This window comes from Lynx rufus, unplaced genomic scaffold, assembly GCF_022079265.1.
Source record: "Lynx rufus isolate CCGP_SWC_20201006 ecotype Redwood Valley unplaced genomic scaffold, mLynRuf1.p SCAF_12, whole genome shotgun sequence".
NCBI lineage: Eukaryota > Metazoa > Chordata > Mammalia > Carnivora > Felidae > Lynx > Lynx rufus.
Window position 1 is genome coordinate 58105519 of NW_025814826.1, and position 20555 is coordinate 58126073.

The following is a 20555-nucleotide window of genomic DNA, read 5'->3' on the forward strand; positions in this document are numbered from 1 at the left end:
TCTCTCTCCCCAATAAATAAAACATGAAAAAGTAATAAGGGGCACTTGTGTCGGGTGTCTGCTTACACGTTCCTCTTTCATACTCAGTTGTGAGCCTTTCAAGGTCAAGGGAGCAGGTCTTATTTATCTGTGCTTCCCAAAGAACCTCGTGCATTCGAGGTGATCGATAAATGTCCCTGATTTGAGGAGAAGCTCAAATCCTGTCCTCAGTCTAGTGTATCCCAAGACCAATGAAACGATCCTTGTTCTAAAAAAAATTAAACCTTTTTATTAGTATATTTATTTTATATATAAAAGAAATACAAAAAAAGGGAACACAAAGAAAATGCTTTCATGGCGAATCGGACTTGTCGGCGCCCTCAGCCTGGGCCCCGGGCTCTGGCCCACTGGGTGTCAGCAAAGTCCGCCGGTTGTAGTGGCCCTTGATCCCTGTGTTGATGTTCTCATTGAGCAACTGCTTCTGCCTTTGCCTGTTGAGGGACTGGACAAGGCCCAGGACGACCGCGGCCAGTGAGTACTGCCCGGGCAGTCTTCTCGGGGGCAGGATGAACGGGTTGGGTTGGACTCTTCCCAGGAGAAAGTACGTTTTGATTTTCCCTTCCTGCTCACTGATGCCCTTCACGTAGATCTCCCCTCGGTAGTCGAAGGCAAAGCCCTGGTCCTTCAGGATGAGATAGGTCTCCTCGGGGACTTGGATCCTGCCGCTGACCCCTGTGCTGTCCATTCGGCTCGCCAGGTTCACAGTTTTGCCCCAAATGTCATATTGTGGCTTCTTAGCGCCGATGACCCCAGCTACCACGGAGCCGTGACTGATGCCTGCGAGCGAGCAAAGGAGCGAGAGGTAAGAGAAGAGGGACATCACTGAGGTGGCTGCACCCCTGCCTGGGACAGTGAGCAGGGAAGGTATGGTCTCTGTGGATCCCGCCTCGGCCGCTCACTGGGTGAGCGGCCTGGGTCAGTTACTTAGCCTGGGTGGACCTCACTTTTCCCACGTGCAGAGTAGAAGGAAGATGGAATGAGATAACGGGAAGAAAGCCTTGGCATGGTGCCTGACTACCAGGGACTGCTCTCGAGCAAATTAGGAGAATTTTCACCAGGACGCTGACGTAGCCCATGGGACGGACGGAGCACTGTGCCACGAGTCAGGACGCTGGGGTCTCCTCCAGCCTCCGCTGTTGCAGTGCTCTGAGAGCCTGGGTAGACCTTTGCCTTCTCTGTTTTAGTCCAGGGCCTGAGCGTCATTCCCTCGGTCCGTGGCACAAGCCTCCCAACGGGCCTCCCTGCCTCCTCCCTTGTCCTCCAGCAGACCAGCCCCCACGCCTCCCACCACAGCAAGAGGGCTCTGGCTGGTGCCCATCTGGCCAAGTTCCAACCGCTTCAACACCTGCCACGGCCCCTTTTGCCTGTAGGATGAAGCCCAGGCCCCTTGGGATCACAACCAAGGGCTTCTCGAATGTGGCTCGTCCTGCTTTGTCAGCTCCTTCACCGCCACCCTCTCCTTCACCTTTGTGTCCGCACTGACCCGCTAGAGTCCCCCCTCACCTGTCGGCCGTCGCCCACCTCTGTGCCTTTGTCCCTGCCTTTCTTTCTGCTTGGACTATCATTTCTGTCCAACCCCCACATCTTATTTGGCAAATGCCTTTTAAGACATCTTCGACGCCTCCTCCTTTACGAGACACGGACTTCTCTGCCAGGAATAATAGCATTTCACCAAACACGTTGGTGAGCACGTAGGTCTCCTTCTATTGGACTTTGAATTTCTCGTGTATTCTACTAAATTGACTAGACACCTTCTAGGTACCAGGACCGTTCCAGGCACCGGGGCAATGGGTGGGAAAGAAAAGAGACGAGAGCCCCAACCCTCATGGGGCTTACCTTCACCCGGAGAGAAGGAAATATCAAAACAAGCAATACAATATCAATGAATAATAGAGGCTAGAACGAAAACCCGGTCAGGTTAAAGGAAGAGAGAGGTGGGAGGGGGCATTTTGGAGGAAGGTGGCTTAGGGAAGGGCCATCTGAAGAATGTGGTGGGACAAGCCATGCAGATGTCTGGGTTAGATCATTCTAGGCGGAGGGAAGTACAACCCCTCCCCGCCCCATACAAAATAAACAGAAATCAGAGAAGCAGACCCTACAGAATGTGTGGGCATCACAGTGATGGGGCTCCCTCCACGCCTTGCGGAGCCCCTCACAGGCATCACCTCGTCTGATCCCTCGTTACTGCTAAGAGGCAGGCAGGGATGGGGGTAATAACATCACGCCCAGCTTGCACACGAGGAAACTGACCTTCAGAGGGTTGGAATGATTGGCCCAACTTCACAGAGGTGGCCACAGCTGACCCCAGACACAAACAGAGGTGCCCCGTGAAATGGGGAAAATAATCTTCTAACCTCTGATCTATGCCAGCACTGTGAGATTTCACACCAAGGGTCGGCCCTGAGCCCAGCGACATCTCCCGCCTTTGTTCAGGGTTAAAGTTCTGGTTTTTAGTCCTGGTTCCGTTGTGTGGTCAAAGGATTTCAGCAAGGACACGTAGGGTCAGTGGAAGATGCGGGAACAAGCCTTGAACATCCCATCCATAGACCAAAAACATAAAATAGAGCTTTTATATATGAACAAAGATCTGACAAGTCAGATACTGGTATTTCTTGACTGTTTTTTTCTTGAAAGCTGGTGAGGGAGAGCCAAGTAAGTAAAACGGCATGAAGGCCAGAGGAGACGTAAAATACGAAGACTGTGGCAAAGGCCGTCTTAGGCTGCAGCCCGGCAGCCAGACGTCCCTGGTCTGTCCGGAAGTCCTGGGGCTCCCTCCAGGGTGTCCGCTTGGCTGTGTGATCGGAAGCTATCACCCCCCTTCTCTGGGCCTGAGTTTACGGCTTTCAGACCATGCTGTAGGGGGGCCTTCGAGAAGCAGCAGAGATGCCAAAGAAGTTGGCGAGTTATACAACGTATAAAGGGTCATTATGCACCGGGCTGTGGTTTCTGTTGCATTGCTGTGCTGCACGAGGGGGTCTCTGAGCGCAAGGAAGGGTGAGCTGTGTGGCCAAGTGAGGAGCTAGGAGCCTCTCTGCCGTCCCTGCACACCACAGTATCTGACATCTTTGGGAGTGCAATCCTGCTTTTGCTTTAAGGCATATCCAGAAGGACTGGAGACCAACACACTGACCAAGGACATGGGACAGAGTGAATGAGAGATGACTCAACTCCCTCCCTCAGCAGGGTGTTGTGCGGGTGGGGCACTGCACAAGTGAGCTGGAGGAAAGGTGGCTATGGTGTAGGGCCTGCTGTGTATGTCTGCACCCAGGCCAGCAGCCTTCCCTGGCTTCCAGCACCCAGAGCAAGAGGAAGTCTAGACAGGCCTGAGCTGACGCTGTCCCCGTCCCTGTCCTTGGCGAGGTCACACTAAGCCTGCTGCGTGTTGTAGGAGAAAGCTCCCCATGGCCCAGGGTGCCCAGGGCATGGGGCAGGGAGTGGGGGAGGGGTCTGATGGAGCCAGGCCAGGGAGCTCTGGGGGGGGGGAGGGAGGGGGCCACACCTCCAGCTGCTACTCACCAATCCGGAGTTCGAAATTGTTGAAGGAATGTTTGTTGATCTCCTGTATGCTTTCCGTCAGGGCGAGGGAGAAGTCGGCCAGGGCACACAGATGTCCCCACTTGTCTTCACATTGCTGGAGCACAAGTGAGAGGAGAACTCACTCACCGTGGTGAACGTGGACCTTTCTGCAGCAGAGGGGAGCCCCGCGCTACGTCCGAACCCACCTGCGCATCCCTGGGATGAAGACGGCCAGGTGTGGGAGCCCCCAACACCCCCGTCGGCAGTGTCCCCGAACACAGGATGGCAGGAGATTTGCTTAACTCAGTGTAACGTGTGTGGCTTATCAGATTCCTTTCCCCGCGTCGACACTCGTGTATTCAGGCGGCCACACTATGAATTCCTGACTGTGCTCACTGGTGCGCGTGTGCGTGTTTATGTTTGCATGTGTCGTGTTTCCATCTAGGAAACGTGTACTTCCTTTCAAGTACTCACACTGTACAAGGGATGTTTCACATTTGCTTCGACATTTGGTCACGGACCTTGAGGGGGGTGCGGAGTAAGCCTCTGTGCCTCTCTGAACCTCCGTCTCCTCACCTGTAAGATGGGGATCAGCATCCTTGCCCCGCCTACCTCCCTACCTCCCGGGGATTGAATGAGATTGTGCATGCGAAAGAACTTGGTACCCCTCCAGAGCAGAGGTTGGCAAGTAGTTTCGGTAATGGATTAGAGAGCAAACGTTTTGGGCCTCCTCAGGGATACTCAGAACTGCCATTTTAGCTTGAAAGGAGCCGAAGGAAAAAATGTATGTAATGTGTGTGCGTGTGTGTGTGTGTGTGTGTGTGTGGTTGTGTTCCAATAAAATTGTATTTATAGAAACAGATGATGGGTCAGGTTTGGCAGGCAGGATGTACTTTGTGGACCCCTGCTCTCAAGTGCCATGCACAGGTAACCGATTACTAGTATGGTTTTCGTCCCGGATAGTTACTCTTGGAATGTTTCTAGGTGTTTAGTTGGAAAGTCAACAAAGGAAGGATGAGAAGAAGGGATGAGGATTCCTTCTTCCCAGGAACTTAGACTCATATGCACGTAGCATTTATTGAGCACCTACTGGGTGTATTGAGCACCTACTGGGTGTAGAGAGCGTAATGCTGTCGCGCCCACTAACGCTGCAAGGTAAGTGCTAGTGTTCTCACTTAACGCTGGTGCCCGACACAGGGCCCTCAAAAGAACAGAAGCTATTGTCGTTCTTACGTCCTACTTACACAAGTAAGAACAAGAACACAGGCCGGTATTGGGGATTTGGTGACACTCATAATTAAATCATAATCAGGGTATTTCTCAGCCAGGGTATTTTGTCCATCAAGTCAACAATGACGTTCAGCATGGAGCCTAGAGGTTTCTGGGTCGTAGAGGCATCATTTCATCCAGTAGACCCTCATTCCCTCGGGAGCAAATGTACATCACACGACTAGAATATCCAGTTCATCAGATTTCCTCCCTACCGGTCCCCAGGCAGCCTGGTGACGATGGCCTCTCTGTCTTCAGGGACCCGACAAGAGTGAGGCCCCTGCCATATGGTGCAGCTGAATGCAAGGTGTTCCTTTACCTGTTTTTCAGGTGACAGGCCCGACACGGCCATGTAGGTGCTGCCGATGGTCTTAATCTTTTCAATGTCCTGAAACCGGTCTTCGCCTAGCAGCTGAAATAGATCCAAGCAACCACGTTAGCTCTGGTGTTTATTCTTCCAGAAGACAGGGGCTTCCTGAAACACGCTCCTGGCTCACACAAAGGACGACCTCTGCCTGGTTTAGCAGCCTTGAGGACGCTACCTTTCTCCCTGTGGATCATGCATTTGGGCAATCAACATGTTTACTGAGCACCCGGCAGGTGGCAGGTGCCGGGATGGGTGTGACCAGACACCCTTTAAGGAGTAGATCGGTTTCGATGAATCTTTGAAACGAACGCTTACTTTACTACTTCAAAGAAGAAATCCCAACTGTTCCCCAGAGCATCAACAAATTTTGGCTACACCTTCCACATGGATTTGGAGTCTTAACTCTTGTCTGTCAGCATCCTGGCCTGAGCCACTGTTGGCTTCCACCCGGTGGTTGTATCAGAATAATGTACCTGCTTGCTCTCCGCCTCACCCCCCCTCACCCCCAGCATGGCAGCCAGAGTGGTCCCATTCAGGGGGAAGTCAGATCATGTCCCCACTCTGTGCAAAACCTTCCTGTGGCTTCCCATTCCACTGCCTGCAGAAGATGTCCAGGTCCTAATTCTTGGAACCCGTGGGTGTCTTACCTTCCAGAGCAGAAAGGACTTTGCAGATGTGATGAAGTTAACGATCCTGAGGTGGGGAGATTCCCTAGACTAGCTGGGTGCGCTCCAAGTAATCGCAAACGTCCTCATAAGTGAAAGGAGGAGGCGGGAAAGTTGGAGAAGGCAATGTGATATCAGGCAGGAGCGGAAGTCACAGCAGGGTGACCACGGGCTCTAAAGACGGGGGAAGGAGCCACCAGCCAAGAAATGCAGGTGGCCTTTAGTAGCCAGAATGAAACAGTTTCCCCTAGAGCCTCCAGAAGGAACACAGCTGCGCTGACACCTTGATTTAACCCTGTGACATCCATTTTGGGCTTCTGACCTCCAAACTGTAACATCGTAAATTTCTGTTGTCTTGAGTCACTAAATTTGCGGTGGTTTGTCACAGCAGCGGAAGTAAACTAATACAGGAACTATCCACTGAGCTTCTGCAATGTCTCATGAATAGGACAGGAGGTCCCAGCCATCCGAGGGCTGACAGCCCAGGCAGGGTGTGTGTGTGTGTGACATGTTAAATAAACCATCACACAAAACGTGCCCTGCCTCAATTCTGGTAAAGCACATGACGGAAACGTACAGGATGTGGGAACAAGGAGAGAGGAGCATTTTGATGAAATCTGGAGGGGCTGGGAAGGCTCCCCTGAGCAAGTGACTTCTAGCTTCACTTCTAAAGAGTGAGGGAGGGTCTTTTAGTGGTGGGTGCATGGGTTTGGGTGCTGGGAGGCTGGGGGGCGCGGAAAGGGTTGAGAGGGGCATCCGGACAGAGGGGACGACACGAATGAGGCCTGGAGGTTGGGGAAGATGCATGGTAGGTTCAAGGAAGTCAGGAGAGGGCTGTGGTTATTTTTCCCATCTTAGAGAAAGTCTTCCGGGACACCACATTTCTTTCTACCTGTCTCCTTCCTTTTGCTGTAAAAATTTGCAGAGTTCTCTCTACTCACTGCCTCCAACTTCTTCCCCATCATTTTCTAAATCCCCCAGAACCACCTTGACACTGACATTGCTCTTGTCCAGGCCTCACTTGGTCCACTGTCTGGATCTTACCCGGTTGATTGCCACACCTCTCCCACGTGGTTTCTGCCCACTCATGGCTTTATTTCCACACCACTGGCAACTCCTCAGCGTCCTTTGCTAGTTCCTTCTTATCTTCCTTATCTCACAGTGTTGGGGGCCCCGGGGCTCAGGCCTCAGACCTCTTCTTTTTTTCTGTCATCATGGTTCGTGGGCTTTCAACACAATCTCTCTGCCCAAGATTCCTAAATGCATGTGTCCTTCCTTGACCATCAGACTCTTCCGCACAAAACTGCTATATGACATCCCCATTACAGTCCTCAAAGGCATCGCCAACCTGCCATTCCCAAAGCTACACCCTTGGTCCTCTCTACCCACCTGCCCCTTGATTAATGGCATCTCCATTGTTTAGTTGTTCTGGGTAAAAACATCATAACCCACATCTGATCTTTCAGAAAATCCTTAGCCCCATGTTCAAAGCTATCCAGATTCTGTGTCTCACTCCCTCCGCAGAAAAGGTAGGTTCAAAACTCAAACCTCCTTGGCTCCCAGGGCTAAGTTCTGGCCTCCTCTTCCTCCACGTGGGTGGGTATCTAAATGTAACTTCTGGTTTTCCAACTCTCTGCCTCCCTTAAAGACTGTGATGTCCTTCGGGGCTCATGCCGTGCTGGGGCTGGGCAGACAGGTGGGCCAGACCAAGAAGGGAAGATGGGTTTTCCATATGCATCTTGCTACAGGCATCCTGTCAAAATGATTCTGGAGCTAAGAAAACGTGAAAAATTCCAGCTGGAGAGAAATTCTTCAGAGAAACAAGGGAAACACAGGCAGGTGCTTTTGAGATTTGCTTTGGAGTGTGTGTGTGTGTGTGTGTGCGCGCGTGCGTGCGTGTGTGTTTGTGTTGCCTGATTCACAGCTGAGGCAGCCTTTGTTATTTTTGTTTCTTGAGCCATTGAGTGAAGCCCCTCTTCTGCCCTGGCTGAGATCGCACAAACCGCGTCCAGGGAAGGCTGAGTGTCCTCAGCCTGGGATCACGTCTGACACTTGCCCTCAGACACTACACTGAGGTTTGGTCTCAGCATCCCTTCGGCCGTTAAAGTGTTAGTTCGGGATCTAAGGCATGTCTTTGGTGGCCCGCCTCTGTCCTTCTGCCTCCGTACAGCTGCATTTCCCCAGCTTTCTGCGGGGAGGGGGGACTCTTCCTCTCTGCTCTTGGAAGTACCTGGCCAAGGGCCAATTTCGGGCCCAGGCAATGCTGCCTCCTCTCAGAAGTGGATCAGAAGGTAGCAAACGGCTTCATTATTTTCATTTAGTGTCCACGCAGCAAATCGATCCACCATAGAGCTAAAAGCGTCTGGGGGCATAACGCGGTTCCTAATCAGCCCCTTTATTAATTCACTAGTCCGCACGGAGTGCTGAAACGTGGGAGCGCCCTTCAGCCTTCGAGGAAGCAGGGGCCCTGGGGTGAGGAGTCTTGAACCCAGTCTTGGCGCATGTGCTCCGTGCGGTGTTCTGCTTTCCTCGAGCCCGGAGGGAATTTTGCAGGCTCTCAGGTTCCCGTGGTGGTTTTATTAGCCGGAGCAGCATTGTTATTAAAGTCAGCACCAGGGCATCTGGCTGGAGCTTCGCCAGGGCAGAATGCAGAGGGTCTCTCCTGACACAGAAGGCACGTGCGGGTGGCCCGAGGGGTTGGCAAGCCAGAGAATGTTCCTGCTGACCACGTGCTCTCCCCTCTTCCTCCTCCTCTGTGCCATCTCTTCTTTCCGTTTCTCCTTCTCTGCTCTGCTCTCCTATCTTTCTTCTCTCACCTCCCTGCCAGCTCCTCCTCCCTCTCCTCCTCCTCCTCCTGCTCTAAAGCCCAGCTCCTGGACCAATCCCGCCCCCACCCCCCTTCTCCTAGCCTCCCCCCAACCTCCCTCTGCAAAAACACACCACTACCACTAGGGGCGCTGTCTGTTTTTCCTAAGACTCCTGGGGTCTACAAACTGGGGCACTGAGATGCAAATTTAGTTGAAATTTGTGCATTACAATTGAAAAACTTGCTTGTGAGCACTTTGGAGGAATGGGGGGGTGCTACAGCGTTTAAAATAAAACAAAGCCTGATGGCTCAACCTTCGGTCAGATTATTTTTAATACAGCTATTTTACCTTCTTTTTTTTAATTTGAAGATATGTTTTGGATTGCCCTAGTTTCTCTTCACCTTGCTATTTGTCTGCTGATTTTTGTCCCCCATTAATTAATTAATTGATTGGTTGATCCCATTAGCAAATACTTGGTAAGCGTCTGTTACGAACATCTCTTATGTTCTACGCACAGCACCAGCCCCTGAGGACTTAACAGGACACATAAGAATATAATTCCTATCTTTATGAGCTTATGGCCTGTCAAAAAGAGCTGGAATAAAGATACTGTTACCATGGAATCACCCTCTACTCTCCACAATGCCAGGCCCTCTGAATGAGTACACTTACTTCCCATGTAAAGGTGACTCAATCATCTTGTCCCTCCCTAGACTGGGAAGCCATGCGAAGCAAAAAGGGACCGTGTCTTATTTATCTTGATCCCCATTCCCATCCCTAGGACAACCAAAATGGCCCTTGTTGCCTTTTTGGCTGCAAAACTGGAACCATGAGATGCCAGTTAATGGTTAAAAACCCAAACAGTATGGCGGACCTGGGTGGAAATGTTGGCTGGGCCAATTGGTGGTGGCAAAGCCTGGGCTCTCTTGCTGTCTCTCAGCCTCGGTTTTGCTTATTTGTGAAACGAAGGCTAATAATTCTCCCCCTGTGGGTTTTGTTGAGGGGTAAGTAACTGAATGTCATGTCTTGAGTTTGTTTTGCATTTGTGGCAACACGTGGTAAACATTTATATTAATAAGATGGGTCTCTGCCCCCAAACTAAGTGGCTGGTGGGGGAGGCAGATTTGCACACTGAAGGGTTTCAGGCTCTCTGAGGGCAGGTTCCAGAGTATACATTTTTCATCGAAAAAAGAGCAACGACATTTAGCTGGGTAGAAGGGGGATGAGAAGAGGCGTCACAAGTAGAGATGATGTCTGAATTGACTGTTCAGGGAGTGTTCCATGTTCTGCTGCCCGTGGAGTTGAGGGAGAGAGGACAGGGTATAGTGACAATGGCATAACTTCTGGGCAGAGAGGGCAGTGTGTGAACAGCCAGGTGGGTGTAAGCGCTTGTAAGTAGCTGGATGGTGCTTGGGTGGGGGTGGGGGACAGGTGGCACGCAGTGGGAGGTAAAGCTGGAGAGGGTACAGGACCAGCGAGTTCAAAGCAAGTGCAAAGCCTCAGGTGACCTTATGAGGCGCTGGAAAAGGGGAGGCACTGATGGGCTTCAGGTTTCAAAGGGATGTGAAAAGATAGTCTTGCTTTTGGTGACTGCTGAGGTGAGATACAGGAGGGGGCAGCTAGAGAATGGCTGCAGTCATCCAGGGACAAGTAAGATGGTGGAAAGCAAGGATAGGGCAGCAATGGTAGTGAGGAAGGGGCAGACCAAAGAGCCATCAAAAAGGAACCCACGGGGCTCAGTAGCTAAACGGAACGTGGGGGTGGAGCGAGAGGGTGACGATGTCACAATGGGTAACGTCACCAATCCTCCCGGTGCCCCACCCACGTCATTCTCAAGAACGCCATGAGGTCTGGCTACTGATAATGCACTGCTGTACCCTGTTTTGGATTTCCAAGGGCATCAGGCTAGCAGGCTAGACTTCAGCTGAACCCACATCTTTGCAAGGTCTCTTCCTCAGCATTTTCTCAATGAATCACTTCCCTTCTCAGGCCTGGGCAGACAGATGGACAACGGTGCCCCACTTCAAGCTAGAAGATGGCAGGCGTGGGGGGAGGGGGTGGGGAAGGATCATTCCTGCCAAGCCTATTAATGTAAATTTAGTACAGCAAGAGTATCTCCTCCCATGTGATGTGTTCTTTAGACTCATGGAGCCTAAAAGAACAAAGTACTATCTGGATTATGCGTACGCTTATGTTTAGGTCTTGGACAAAATGCTAACTGATGGTTTTATCTCTGGCACTTTGAGCAGATGGAGAAATGTCCCCATCACTGCCCAGTCTCTGTGACGCCAGTGCCCGAGTAGCAGCGGCCTCCAAGTCCTGGTTTTGCCATTTGATGGTTGTTTGACATTGGGTTAGATTACCTAGCCTCACTGAGGCTTATGCTCTTGATCCCCCAGGTGGAGAAACCCTGGTGTTTATCTCTTGTGAAAATTAAATTAGATAATACGTGTTTGTGTCTACACTACAGCCTGGAGTCCTGTAAGTGCAAACAATGGCTATTGCTACGGTGGACATGATGCTTTTACAAGAGTGGTGCCCACTGGTGATTGGAGGCTTCTGAGGCTGTGACTTACCTCATCGAAGTCAGCAATGATCTCATTCAACAGACGCAGGCATTCTACCCCTTGGTTATTCATCTCAGTCTGAGAGTAAAAGTCTGCAAACCCCGGGATGGAGGCAAACATCACCCCGACGGCATCATAAGATTGGGAATACAGCTCCTGGACAGGGAGACACATGGGGGGAGGGAGCCAGAAGGTTATCAGAGGTGAGGTTCTGCAGTGATGCTCCCCATGCACGCATGCACTGGCACCCACAGAGAGTGCAGAGAACGGGGCTCTGGCACAGTCATGTCAAAACAGTAACCATGTGGATGGGACCGTTGACAATTCATAGTCTCCAGCTTTGGCTGCACCCAGAGGTCTGACTGCACATCCTTTGTTGCTGGCCAGCTTCCTTCTCTGTTCTCAGCAGTGAGTCCAAACCCTCACCACTGTCACTAACTTCACACCCCACACGACTCCTCTTAAGAGATGATCTTGTCTCTTACTTCTGTCAGGAAACTGAGGCTCTTGGCAGTGACCCAGCTCTGTTCCAGTATTTACATTCGTGTCTACATTCATATTTATTTTCATCCCTTTGGCTTCAACCCTAGACGATGTATTTTTCTTCTGTGGAAAGCCAACGTTTCTACCTGATGTCTCGACAGCCCTCGCGTCTACCTTCTTCAGCAACTTCTTCCCGCAGTGATCCTTTTCCTTATTTCTTCTCTCCTCCACGACCTCCTCCTCTTCCTCCCCCCCTCCTGCAAATGTCCCGTTTGGAAAAGTCCAACACACCCGGGAGCCCGAACACACCTGTGACCACCCACCTGTCTCTCTTCCTCCTCGTCCAAACTTCTCAAACTGGTTCTCTCCACCGCCTGTCCCCACCCCTGCGGTGTTCGCTCCGTGTCAGACTGCCAGCCAAAGTGGAAAGACTCGCCCCACCGATATCGCTTCATGTCTTCGAGGACGCCTCTGCGGGATAGTGTGGTGACTGCTCCCAAGACCGTGCGTCTCGACCTTCCTTGTTTCACCGATGTCATACTTGCTGCCATTATGCCTGGCTCCCTCAAAGAGGCCTTTTTTGGGCTCACCTTCCATCTTAAACGTGGCTGATGGCTGTGGCTCCGTTCTGGACCCACTGCCAGGTCCAAAGTCTGCACACTTACCTGGGCCACCTTGTTTATTCTCAATCTTTCTCCAACATTCAAGTGGGGCAGCCTCTGAAGTCTTATCCTCAAGTCGGCTCCCCTTCTTGGGCTTCCAGCTGGGTTGTCCTCACACCCCTCACGCTCTGCATGCTGAACCCAAGTGCATCTTCTCTCCGCCCAAACCTGCTCCCTCCTTCTCTCAGTCGGTGGCACTAGTGTTGCTGAGTCATCAAAGTTCGAGACGCTCAGAGATGCTCGGAGATGTCCTGGCCCCTTCCTCTCCATCACATCTGGATTCAGTAACTTGCTAAGTGCTGCCGGCTTTCTCTTTATCTCAAACATTGTTTTCTGCCCCTCCTGCCATTTGTTGTTCATCAGGCCCACTGGCTTTCCCGCCCACACTGGACTCCTTGACTTGTTTTGTCCCATCCAGAAGCATGTTCCACATCGTGGCCGGAGTGATCTTTTGTTTTTAAGTTTATTTATTTTGAGAGAGAGAGAGAGAGAGAGAGAGAGCGTGTGCGCACATGAGCGGAAGGGATAGAGAGAGAGGGAGAGAGGATCCCAAGCAGGATCTGCAAGATCAGTTTGGAGCCCGACGTAGGGCTTGATCTCATGAACTATGAAATCATGACCTGAGCTGGACACTTAATTGGCTGAGCCTCCTAGGCACCCCACCCCCACCCCCGAGGGTGATCTTTTATTATTTTTTTTTAATTTTTTTTTTTAACGTTTACTTATTTTTGAGACAGAGAGAGACAGAGCATGAATGGGGGAGGGGCCATCAGCCCAGAGCCCGACGCGGGGCTCGAACTCACGGACCGCAAGATCGTGACCTGAGCTGAAGTCGGACGCTTAACCGACTGAGCCACCCAGGCGCCCCGAGGGTGATCTTTTAAAGACAGAATATTGGCCATGTCTCTTCCATTCTTAAAACCCTCCGATGGCCACACTGCCCTCAGGACAAAGCTCAAACACAGCAGCATGACATGTATTCATATACTCGTGCCCTCGCCTCCACCTTTCTCTTCCTTTTCATTGCCTGTGATTCCCTGCATCAGACCTCGTGTTCCAGAAACGCCGAAGCATTGTATTCTTGGGTACACATGGCAAAAGATGCTGCAGGTGTCCTGACCTCTTCTCTCACAACCACAAGGGCTCTGGCCTTGGCTCTCACAAGGGCTCCGGCTATGAGCCCTTGTGTTTCTTGGCGTGGAGCTTTTCTCTGACCACTAGAGGGCATTCTGCCCCCATTGGCATTGGGCTGATGGCTCCGGGAAATTCAGGCCCCCAGTACTGCTCTCAACCAGTGACTGATGGCAGTTGGCTTATACTTCTCAGCTCCTTCAGCCCTTGGGCCAGATAGCTGTGAGATATGCTCTCTGCATTTCCTGGAATCCCCAGGGGGATTGAGCTCCAGTCCCCTACAGAGGTAACTAGTCTGCTAGTCTGATATCTTCCCTTCCTTCCCACTCTCCTGCCTCCCAGGGTTTCCTGGGACCACCTCCAAGCCAATTACTTTCACCCAAATCCTTGTCTCAAGGTCGGCTTCTGGAAGAGCCGAAGACACAAACGCGCTTCTCGCCCTTGGGAGGGGGATATGTCCTTCCTTCCTGCAGTTAGCCTCTCTCACCAGGCTAGCTCTTCTCCTCTGCCATCACTAGCCATGTGGCTACCACGTCTTTTGGAAACCTTCTCAGACCCACAGATGGCGTCAGGAGGCTGAGCGCCGTGCTATATCCCTTGCTGTCTACGTTATCACCTAATGTCTGTCTCTTCCTTTCGTGTGAGCTGCACAAGGCAAAGACCCCAGGCCGTTCATCTTAGTGCGTTCAAATCATCCAGTTCATAGTTTGTGGATGCCTGGACTATAGCGTGTGCCGTCTATGGGGTCTGGTACAAGATAAAACACTCTAAATTGTTGCAAATCAATGCTGCCCGGTCTTGGCAGGAAACGTCAAAGCTCACAAAGCGCTTTCATAGGAGTTCAGTGATTTCATCCTTGCAATGATCCTGTGAAGGAGCCCCGATTCTTACTGCCACTTTACAGGTAAGGAAAACGAGAGAGAGGGGTCAAGCTATTGTTCTGGATTAACACCGCTAGCCTTGGAAGACCCAGAGAAAGATAGTGTCCCTGATTCAAGATCAGTCAAGCACGGATGAACCTGGATGAATGCCTTTGCCGGCCCTTGTCCCCAAGAGCACAGGCGGGAGTGACTGGCTGCAGGGGGTTGGGCTGGGCAGGGTGCGGGGAGCACAGACCGCAGCCCAGGAGCAGAGCAATGGCACGCAGCTTCCCATGGTGCCGCATTCCCCTTGGCCTTGAGCAGCGGAGTGATCCCTGAAAAGGAGCCCAACTCTGCTTGATGGGTCAGATAACCTGAGGAATCGAACTTACAGAACTGCATCCTCCAAAGGGCTGTGATTTGGAGAAGAAAAAACGTGTTTATTACCTAGTACGTTAGTTTGTTCAGGCTGCTCTAACAAAGCCCCGCAGACCGGGTGGCTTAAACAACAAAAATTTCTCATCCCACGGTTCTGGAGGCTACAAGTCTAAGATCAAGGTGCTGGTCAGGGTCGGTTTCTCCTGAGGCTTCTCTCCTTGGCTTGTAGATGCCATCTTCTCCCTGTGCCCTCACACGGCCTTCCCTGTGTGTCTGTGTCCCAATCTCCTCCTCTTAGAAGGACGCAGTCACAGTGAATTAGGACCCGTCCTAATGGCTTCCTGTGAACTTAATCTCCTCTTTAAAATTTCTATCTCTAAATAGAGTTGCATCCGGAAGGGCTGGGGGTTAAGACTTCGACATAGGAATTGTGGGAAACACAACTGAGCCCCTAACACTCATACTATTTTCTGTTTAAAACAGAAAAGAGGAGACCCCAGCAGAGCCCTCTGAAACCCTTTCCATAGTTACACAGTTGGCCAGCTTGCCTCCCGCTTCCCCTAGGAGCCGTAAATGCCACTGTGATGTAAGGGCCGGTCACCAGGGGGCTCTTACCAATCATTCTCATGGATCCTAGCCCCTCCCACCCTCCAGCCTCCTCTTGGATTCAGCTCCCAGCCTCTGCCAACAACGAGAATGTTCCGATCGCTTATATAACACAAATAATGCTAATAATATCAGCTACAGCTACTGAGCCTTTACTGTGGGACAAGCGTGACACAGAATGCTGCACACACATCCTCTCACTGAATCCTCACTTCCCCGGGGTGTAGATGGGAGTGAAGATCCTGGTTTATTTGTGGGGAAACTGAGGCACGTAGGGGTTAAGTAACTTATCCAAGACCCGCGGTTGTGAAGGCACAGAGTTGAGGGGCGCCTGGGTGGCTCAGTCAGTTGAACGTCCAGCTCTGGATTTCGGCTCAGGTCATGATCTCATGGTTTGTGGGTTCGAGCCCTGTGTCCGGATCCAGGGTGGCGGTGTGGAGCCTGCTTGGGATTCTCTCACTCCCTCGCTCTGCCCTTACCCGTTTGTGCTCTCTCTCTCTTTCTCTCTCTCAAAATAAAATAAACTTATAAAAAAAAAAAAAGACACCGAGCTGGAACTCACACCCAGGCAGTCGGACTCCAGAGCCCCCACTGTCGCCGCTACGAATGCTAACGTGAGTAAGCCAACACCAGGAGGGTAGCCATCACCACAATAAAACAGTAGTAATCAGGATAATGCCTAAGGGAAATGTCACCAGAACTGGAAACCAGATCCGGTAAGTCCTTCTGAATGGATGGTTGATTTGACACAGGATGGCTGGGGGAAGGGGTGTGGGGGAGGGTCTCTGTAAACCTCAAGACATATGACTTGAGTTCGGATCTTGACTGGCCATCGTCTTGGAGGTTGGACGGGTGGGAGGCTCACCCCTCTCTGCCAGATGCTCTCTGGTGAGCACAGAGGCCAGGAGGAACCAAACCCAGGGCCCTGGGCTTTCAAGTGCACCATGTGGCCTTGAACCCATAGGGTGCACCAGGCTGGACGGACCACTTCACACCTTCTTACCCAATTTAATTCCCACATCAGCTCAGCGAGGTCCGTAGTATCTCCCGTTAATCAGATGAGGCTATGTGCTCAGAGACGTTGGGTGAGCCGCCCTAGGTCACACAGCTGGTTAACAGCAGCGATGGAATTTGTGCTGTGGGGGGTTGGAGGGGCATGGGAAAGCTCCAGCCACCTGCCTACACCTTTAAAGACAGCCCCAGCGTTCAACCCGCCCCGGTCAGCTGCTTTGAGTATGCCATCTACTGCTTGCTGTCTGGGGCTCCAAGAAAATGGCACTGATTGATGAGTACAGAAAAGCTATTATTGTGCCGCCGTCCCCTGGATTGAGGTACAGCTCTGGGCTTTCTAGAGGATGTTGAGCACATGCGCACCCCCTGCTCCGCCTGGATATCAAGCTGAAGTCTCGGCCGGCTCTTTATCCAGGGAACCTAGGCCTGCCTCCTTCCAGGTCCTGAGTTTCTTATACCAAGTTAAGCCACCTCTCTGCAGGGGAGGAACAATGTCTGAGACCGGGTGACTTTATTAGTGTCCTCGGGTTTCTGTGCAAACGTCACCACCTCCGAGAGACCCTCCAGGGCCAGCCCCACCCCCTTCACACAACTCTCTTCTCTTACTCAGCTGCTTCCGTCCTCGGAGAAGTGACCACTACCGGGCACCTCTGAATATACGTTCACTCACGTTCATGTCTATAACACATGCTCCGTATCGGCAAGGACTTCGTCGTCTTGGTTCACTGTTTGAGCCCCAGGATCTGGAACGACACCTGGCATATGATGTCTCTCAGTAAATAACTTGCCGGGGCGCCTGGGTGGCTCAGTCGGTTAAGCGTCCGACTTAGTCGGGCTCAGGTCATGAACTTGCGGTTCGCGAGTTCGAGCCCCGCGTCGGGCTCTGTGCTGACGGCTCGGAGCCTGGAGCCTGCTTCTGATTCTGTGTCTCCCTCTCTCTCTGTTCCTCCCCTGCTTGCACTCTGTCTCTCTCCCAAAAATAAGGATTAAAAAATTTTTATTAAAAAAATACTTGCTAAATGAAGGTGTGAATGAGCGGGTGGGGCACTGGAATCACGAAGGAACGGAAAAAAATTGTAGGTGTGCTCCTAAAACGTGCCAAGCACCGTTGAGACGCTTTATGCATCAGAACTCATGTGAACAAGCGTTGTAGCTGTTGGATTAAGTTGGGACGTACTGTCACTTTGTCGGTGAGGGAAGTGAGGTCCAGAGGGGCTCATCACTTGCTCAGTTACTGAGGTCGTGAGAGGAGGAGCTGGGATTGAACGTCCAGCATCAGGCTGTTGAGGGCAAGCACACAGCCCTTCCACACTGACCCCCCCCTAGCGCCAGGCTACGCGGGGCACTTGATGTGTTCTCACTCAGCTTCGTTCTCACGCTAAAGTCAGCAAGATAGGAACTGCTTCCTCAAAAATTGGATGAAAAAGTGGACTCAGAGAGGTTGGGTGAGCTGCCCGAGGTCACACAGCTGCTGAGTGGCAGAGACGGAGTTCGTGCGGTACGGACTTCCCAGCATCTGAGACACCCGCTCTTGCTAGTGTCCTTTCAGCAGCGAGCTGCAACGAGCGGGTGGGTTTCCCGGGACCCCGCAGTAGCCTGCCTGGCACTGAGGACCCAGCCCAGGTGGCCTCATCTGTGACAAAGTCCCCGCCCCGGGGAGGTGAGCACTGTCCTACGTCCAAGGCCAGCCGCGTCCAGCCTCTGCTGAGGCTGCCAGAACCTCTGTGGGGGGACAGAGCCGGCACCGACTAGACCGGACGTTCCCGGGGGCCAGGCTCTGTCCACGGCCCTGTGGCCGGTTGGTTTGAGTCCCTGCTTGTCACTGCCGCTCCTTCTCTCCCACTCATGCCCTAGAAACAACTTGGGACAAAACACCAGATTTAGCTTTGAAGTCACACAGGCCTGGGGGTGAATTCAAGCTTGCTGCTCACTAGCTCTGAGCGAGCCTCAGTTTCTTCATCTGCGAAATGGGGATAATCATTATCTTTTTTACCACTCACACCCGGAAGCCCTGCGGCGGCCTCGTGAAAGCTGGGACCCAAACGCACGTCCAAACCCCAATCAGCTTTTCAGAAGTCTGTATCGTAGTTCAGATTTGCAGCAAGAAGAGAAGCTAACATTATGCCCCACAATAACAAGATATTGGGAGTTCCTGCAGGTCACAGAAGTCCTGCCTCTGTCACACACACACACACACACACCCCATAGTTGTGCCAAACCCCCAGAGACAGCATGGGCTGCCCCACGGCTGGGGCAGCGCAGCACAGAGGGAAGAAATCCCAGGGGTTGGATTTGAGTGATGGCTTTGCTTCCATAAGATGAGGCAGGGCATGACCTCACTGAGCCCCAGTTTCTTCGTTGCTAACGCAGGGTGACGGACTCTCCCCTTAAGAATGTAAAGACAAGGGAAGGTCATTTACATCAATTGCCCATATCGGAACCTGGCCCGCGGCAGGTGTTCAGGAAACGGTACGTCACCACAGCGTGAACGTTCTCTAGGCGATGTAAAATCTGAAGCCTTGGTCAAGGGTGAACTATTTAAACATTGAAAACTTCAAAGAAGGGTGACGACGTTTTATTGAAAACGGCTCATATGATTGAGGCCCAAACCTGTCATTTGTTTTGCTCGGTGGAGGTGTGGCCTGGATCCCAGCTGCTGACCGGGGGGTCTCAGCATCTCTGGTTGGTTTCCTTCCTGTCGGGATAAAGCCAGTGAACTCTCGCTCCTCCCACCTGCTCCTCCGTTACCCCACTGATTTGCTGTCTTCACGGAAAGGCGGCTCTCTTTTCATTTCTCTTCTGGTTTTCCCTCCGAGGGCTCCAGCGTGTTCGCTGCTCCTGCCGGTGGTCATAGCAGGTGCACATCAGCGTTCTCTCTGCTTCCTTGGCTTTGTCAAGAAGCTCTTGCGACAAAGCCCCTGACCTTAGGCGGCCCGGAGAAAGCCAGGCCTGAAGCCGATTCCAGAGAGCTTCATCTGCTGATTGAGGAGGGTGGGCGGTGCTTTGACGTGCATCCGGGAGATCCCCGGGGCCCAGGCTCATCAAGACTATTCAAGCAGCAGCGTACTAACCCCCTTTACTTCTCTTCCGCTGGTCTTGTTGCGGTGACTTGGATGGGGAATGGACCCTCGGGATCTCTCCTAGTCCTATCCTCAGGCAAGGGTCACAAACTCAAACGTCTTCAGCGCATCAGCAGGTGACATCAGTGGTAACATCTCACCCCCAGAGAGGGAGACACCGGAGGGTCCACTCCATGCACACACATCAACATATGCACAGACGTACGTAAAACTTAAATTTCAACCCAGTCTCGCAATGGTGATCTCATTATGTCCATCTTACAGGTGAGACGCCCGAGGTCGGGGAGGCCAGGCGCAAACCTCACGGGCGCTAGGCAGCCTGGGTAGCCTGGCACTCTGGGGGTGGTAGCATGGTCTCCGTTCTCGTGTGCCGACGTGAGGACAGCAGAACTCTCCCGGAGCCCGGGACCAGTGTGCCCACCACCACCCTCCCTCGCGGCCGGACAAGCCCGGGCTCACCTCGTTGTCTCGGTCTTTCTCCAGGAAGTGGCGGGCCACGTGGCTGGGTAGAATGTTCCGGAGCATGTTCTCATTGTGCTCCCTGAGCTCCTTCATCTCGTTGATCTCCTCTTTGGCCTGCACTCGCCAAAGGAAGTCCAGGCGGGCCGTGTACTCCAGCTGCCGGGCACGAGAGAGAAAGAGGAGGGAAACAGGTGAGCTCTCGGGGTACGGGCTCAGGGACGCAGCGTGGGATGCGGAAAAGCCTTCTCTGGAACCCGTCACACACAAAACAGAGCCCGAGCCGAACGGTTCTGAGGGGCATTCTGCAATGCCAAGAGATCGGAGGGTGACCAGACTCCACAGGGCTGTGCACCTCCCCTTGCTACCATTAAGGTACCCGTGACTTTGCGACTGTGTGATTTACTGAGGATGCCTGGGTCGTCTACTAGGTTGCAGGTGCTAGGAGGTCAGGGGTCCTCGTACACGCTCAACGATATCCTCACCATGTAGCAACATTCCCTGTGCAGGACAGATGCTCTGTCAGTGTTGCTGACCCCACGAATCGGTTCCGATAACACAGCCAGCCAACACTTAGATGGGGCTTCCCTATGTGCCGGGGATTGTTCTGAGCAACATACATCTGTTCACTCCTTTCATGACACAACGGCCTCGA

General features: G+C 52.3%; 1 protein-coding gene across 1 annotated transcript in view; it reads right to left on the reverse strand.

Moving 5' to 3' along the window:
* Positions 1 to 316: 316 nt before the first annotated feature.
* Positions 317 to 20555, reverse strand: part of ADCY8 (adenylate cyclase 8) — a 222390-nt gene continuing 202151 nt past the window's right edge. Inside the window, exons 14-18 of the mRNA XM_047073816.1 lie at positions 19901 to 20059; positions 11240 to 11386; positions 5144 to 5236; positions 3556 to 3670; positions 317 to 816 (exon numbers count right to left, since the gene is read on the reverse strand). Coding sequence (XP_046929772.1) covers positions 332 to 816; positions 3556 to 3670; positions 5144 to 5236; positions 11240 to 11386; positions 19901 to 20059 — 999 coding nt within the window. The 3' untranslated portion in view covers positions 317 to 331. The remainder of the gene's footprint in view (positions 817 to 3555; positions 3671 to 5143; positions 5237 to 11239; positions 11387 to 19900; positions 20060 to 20555) is intronic.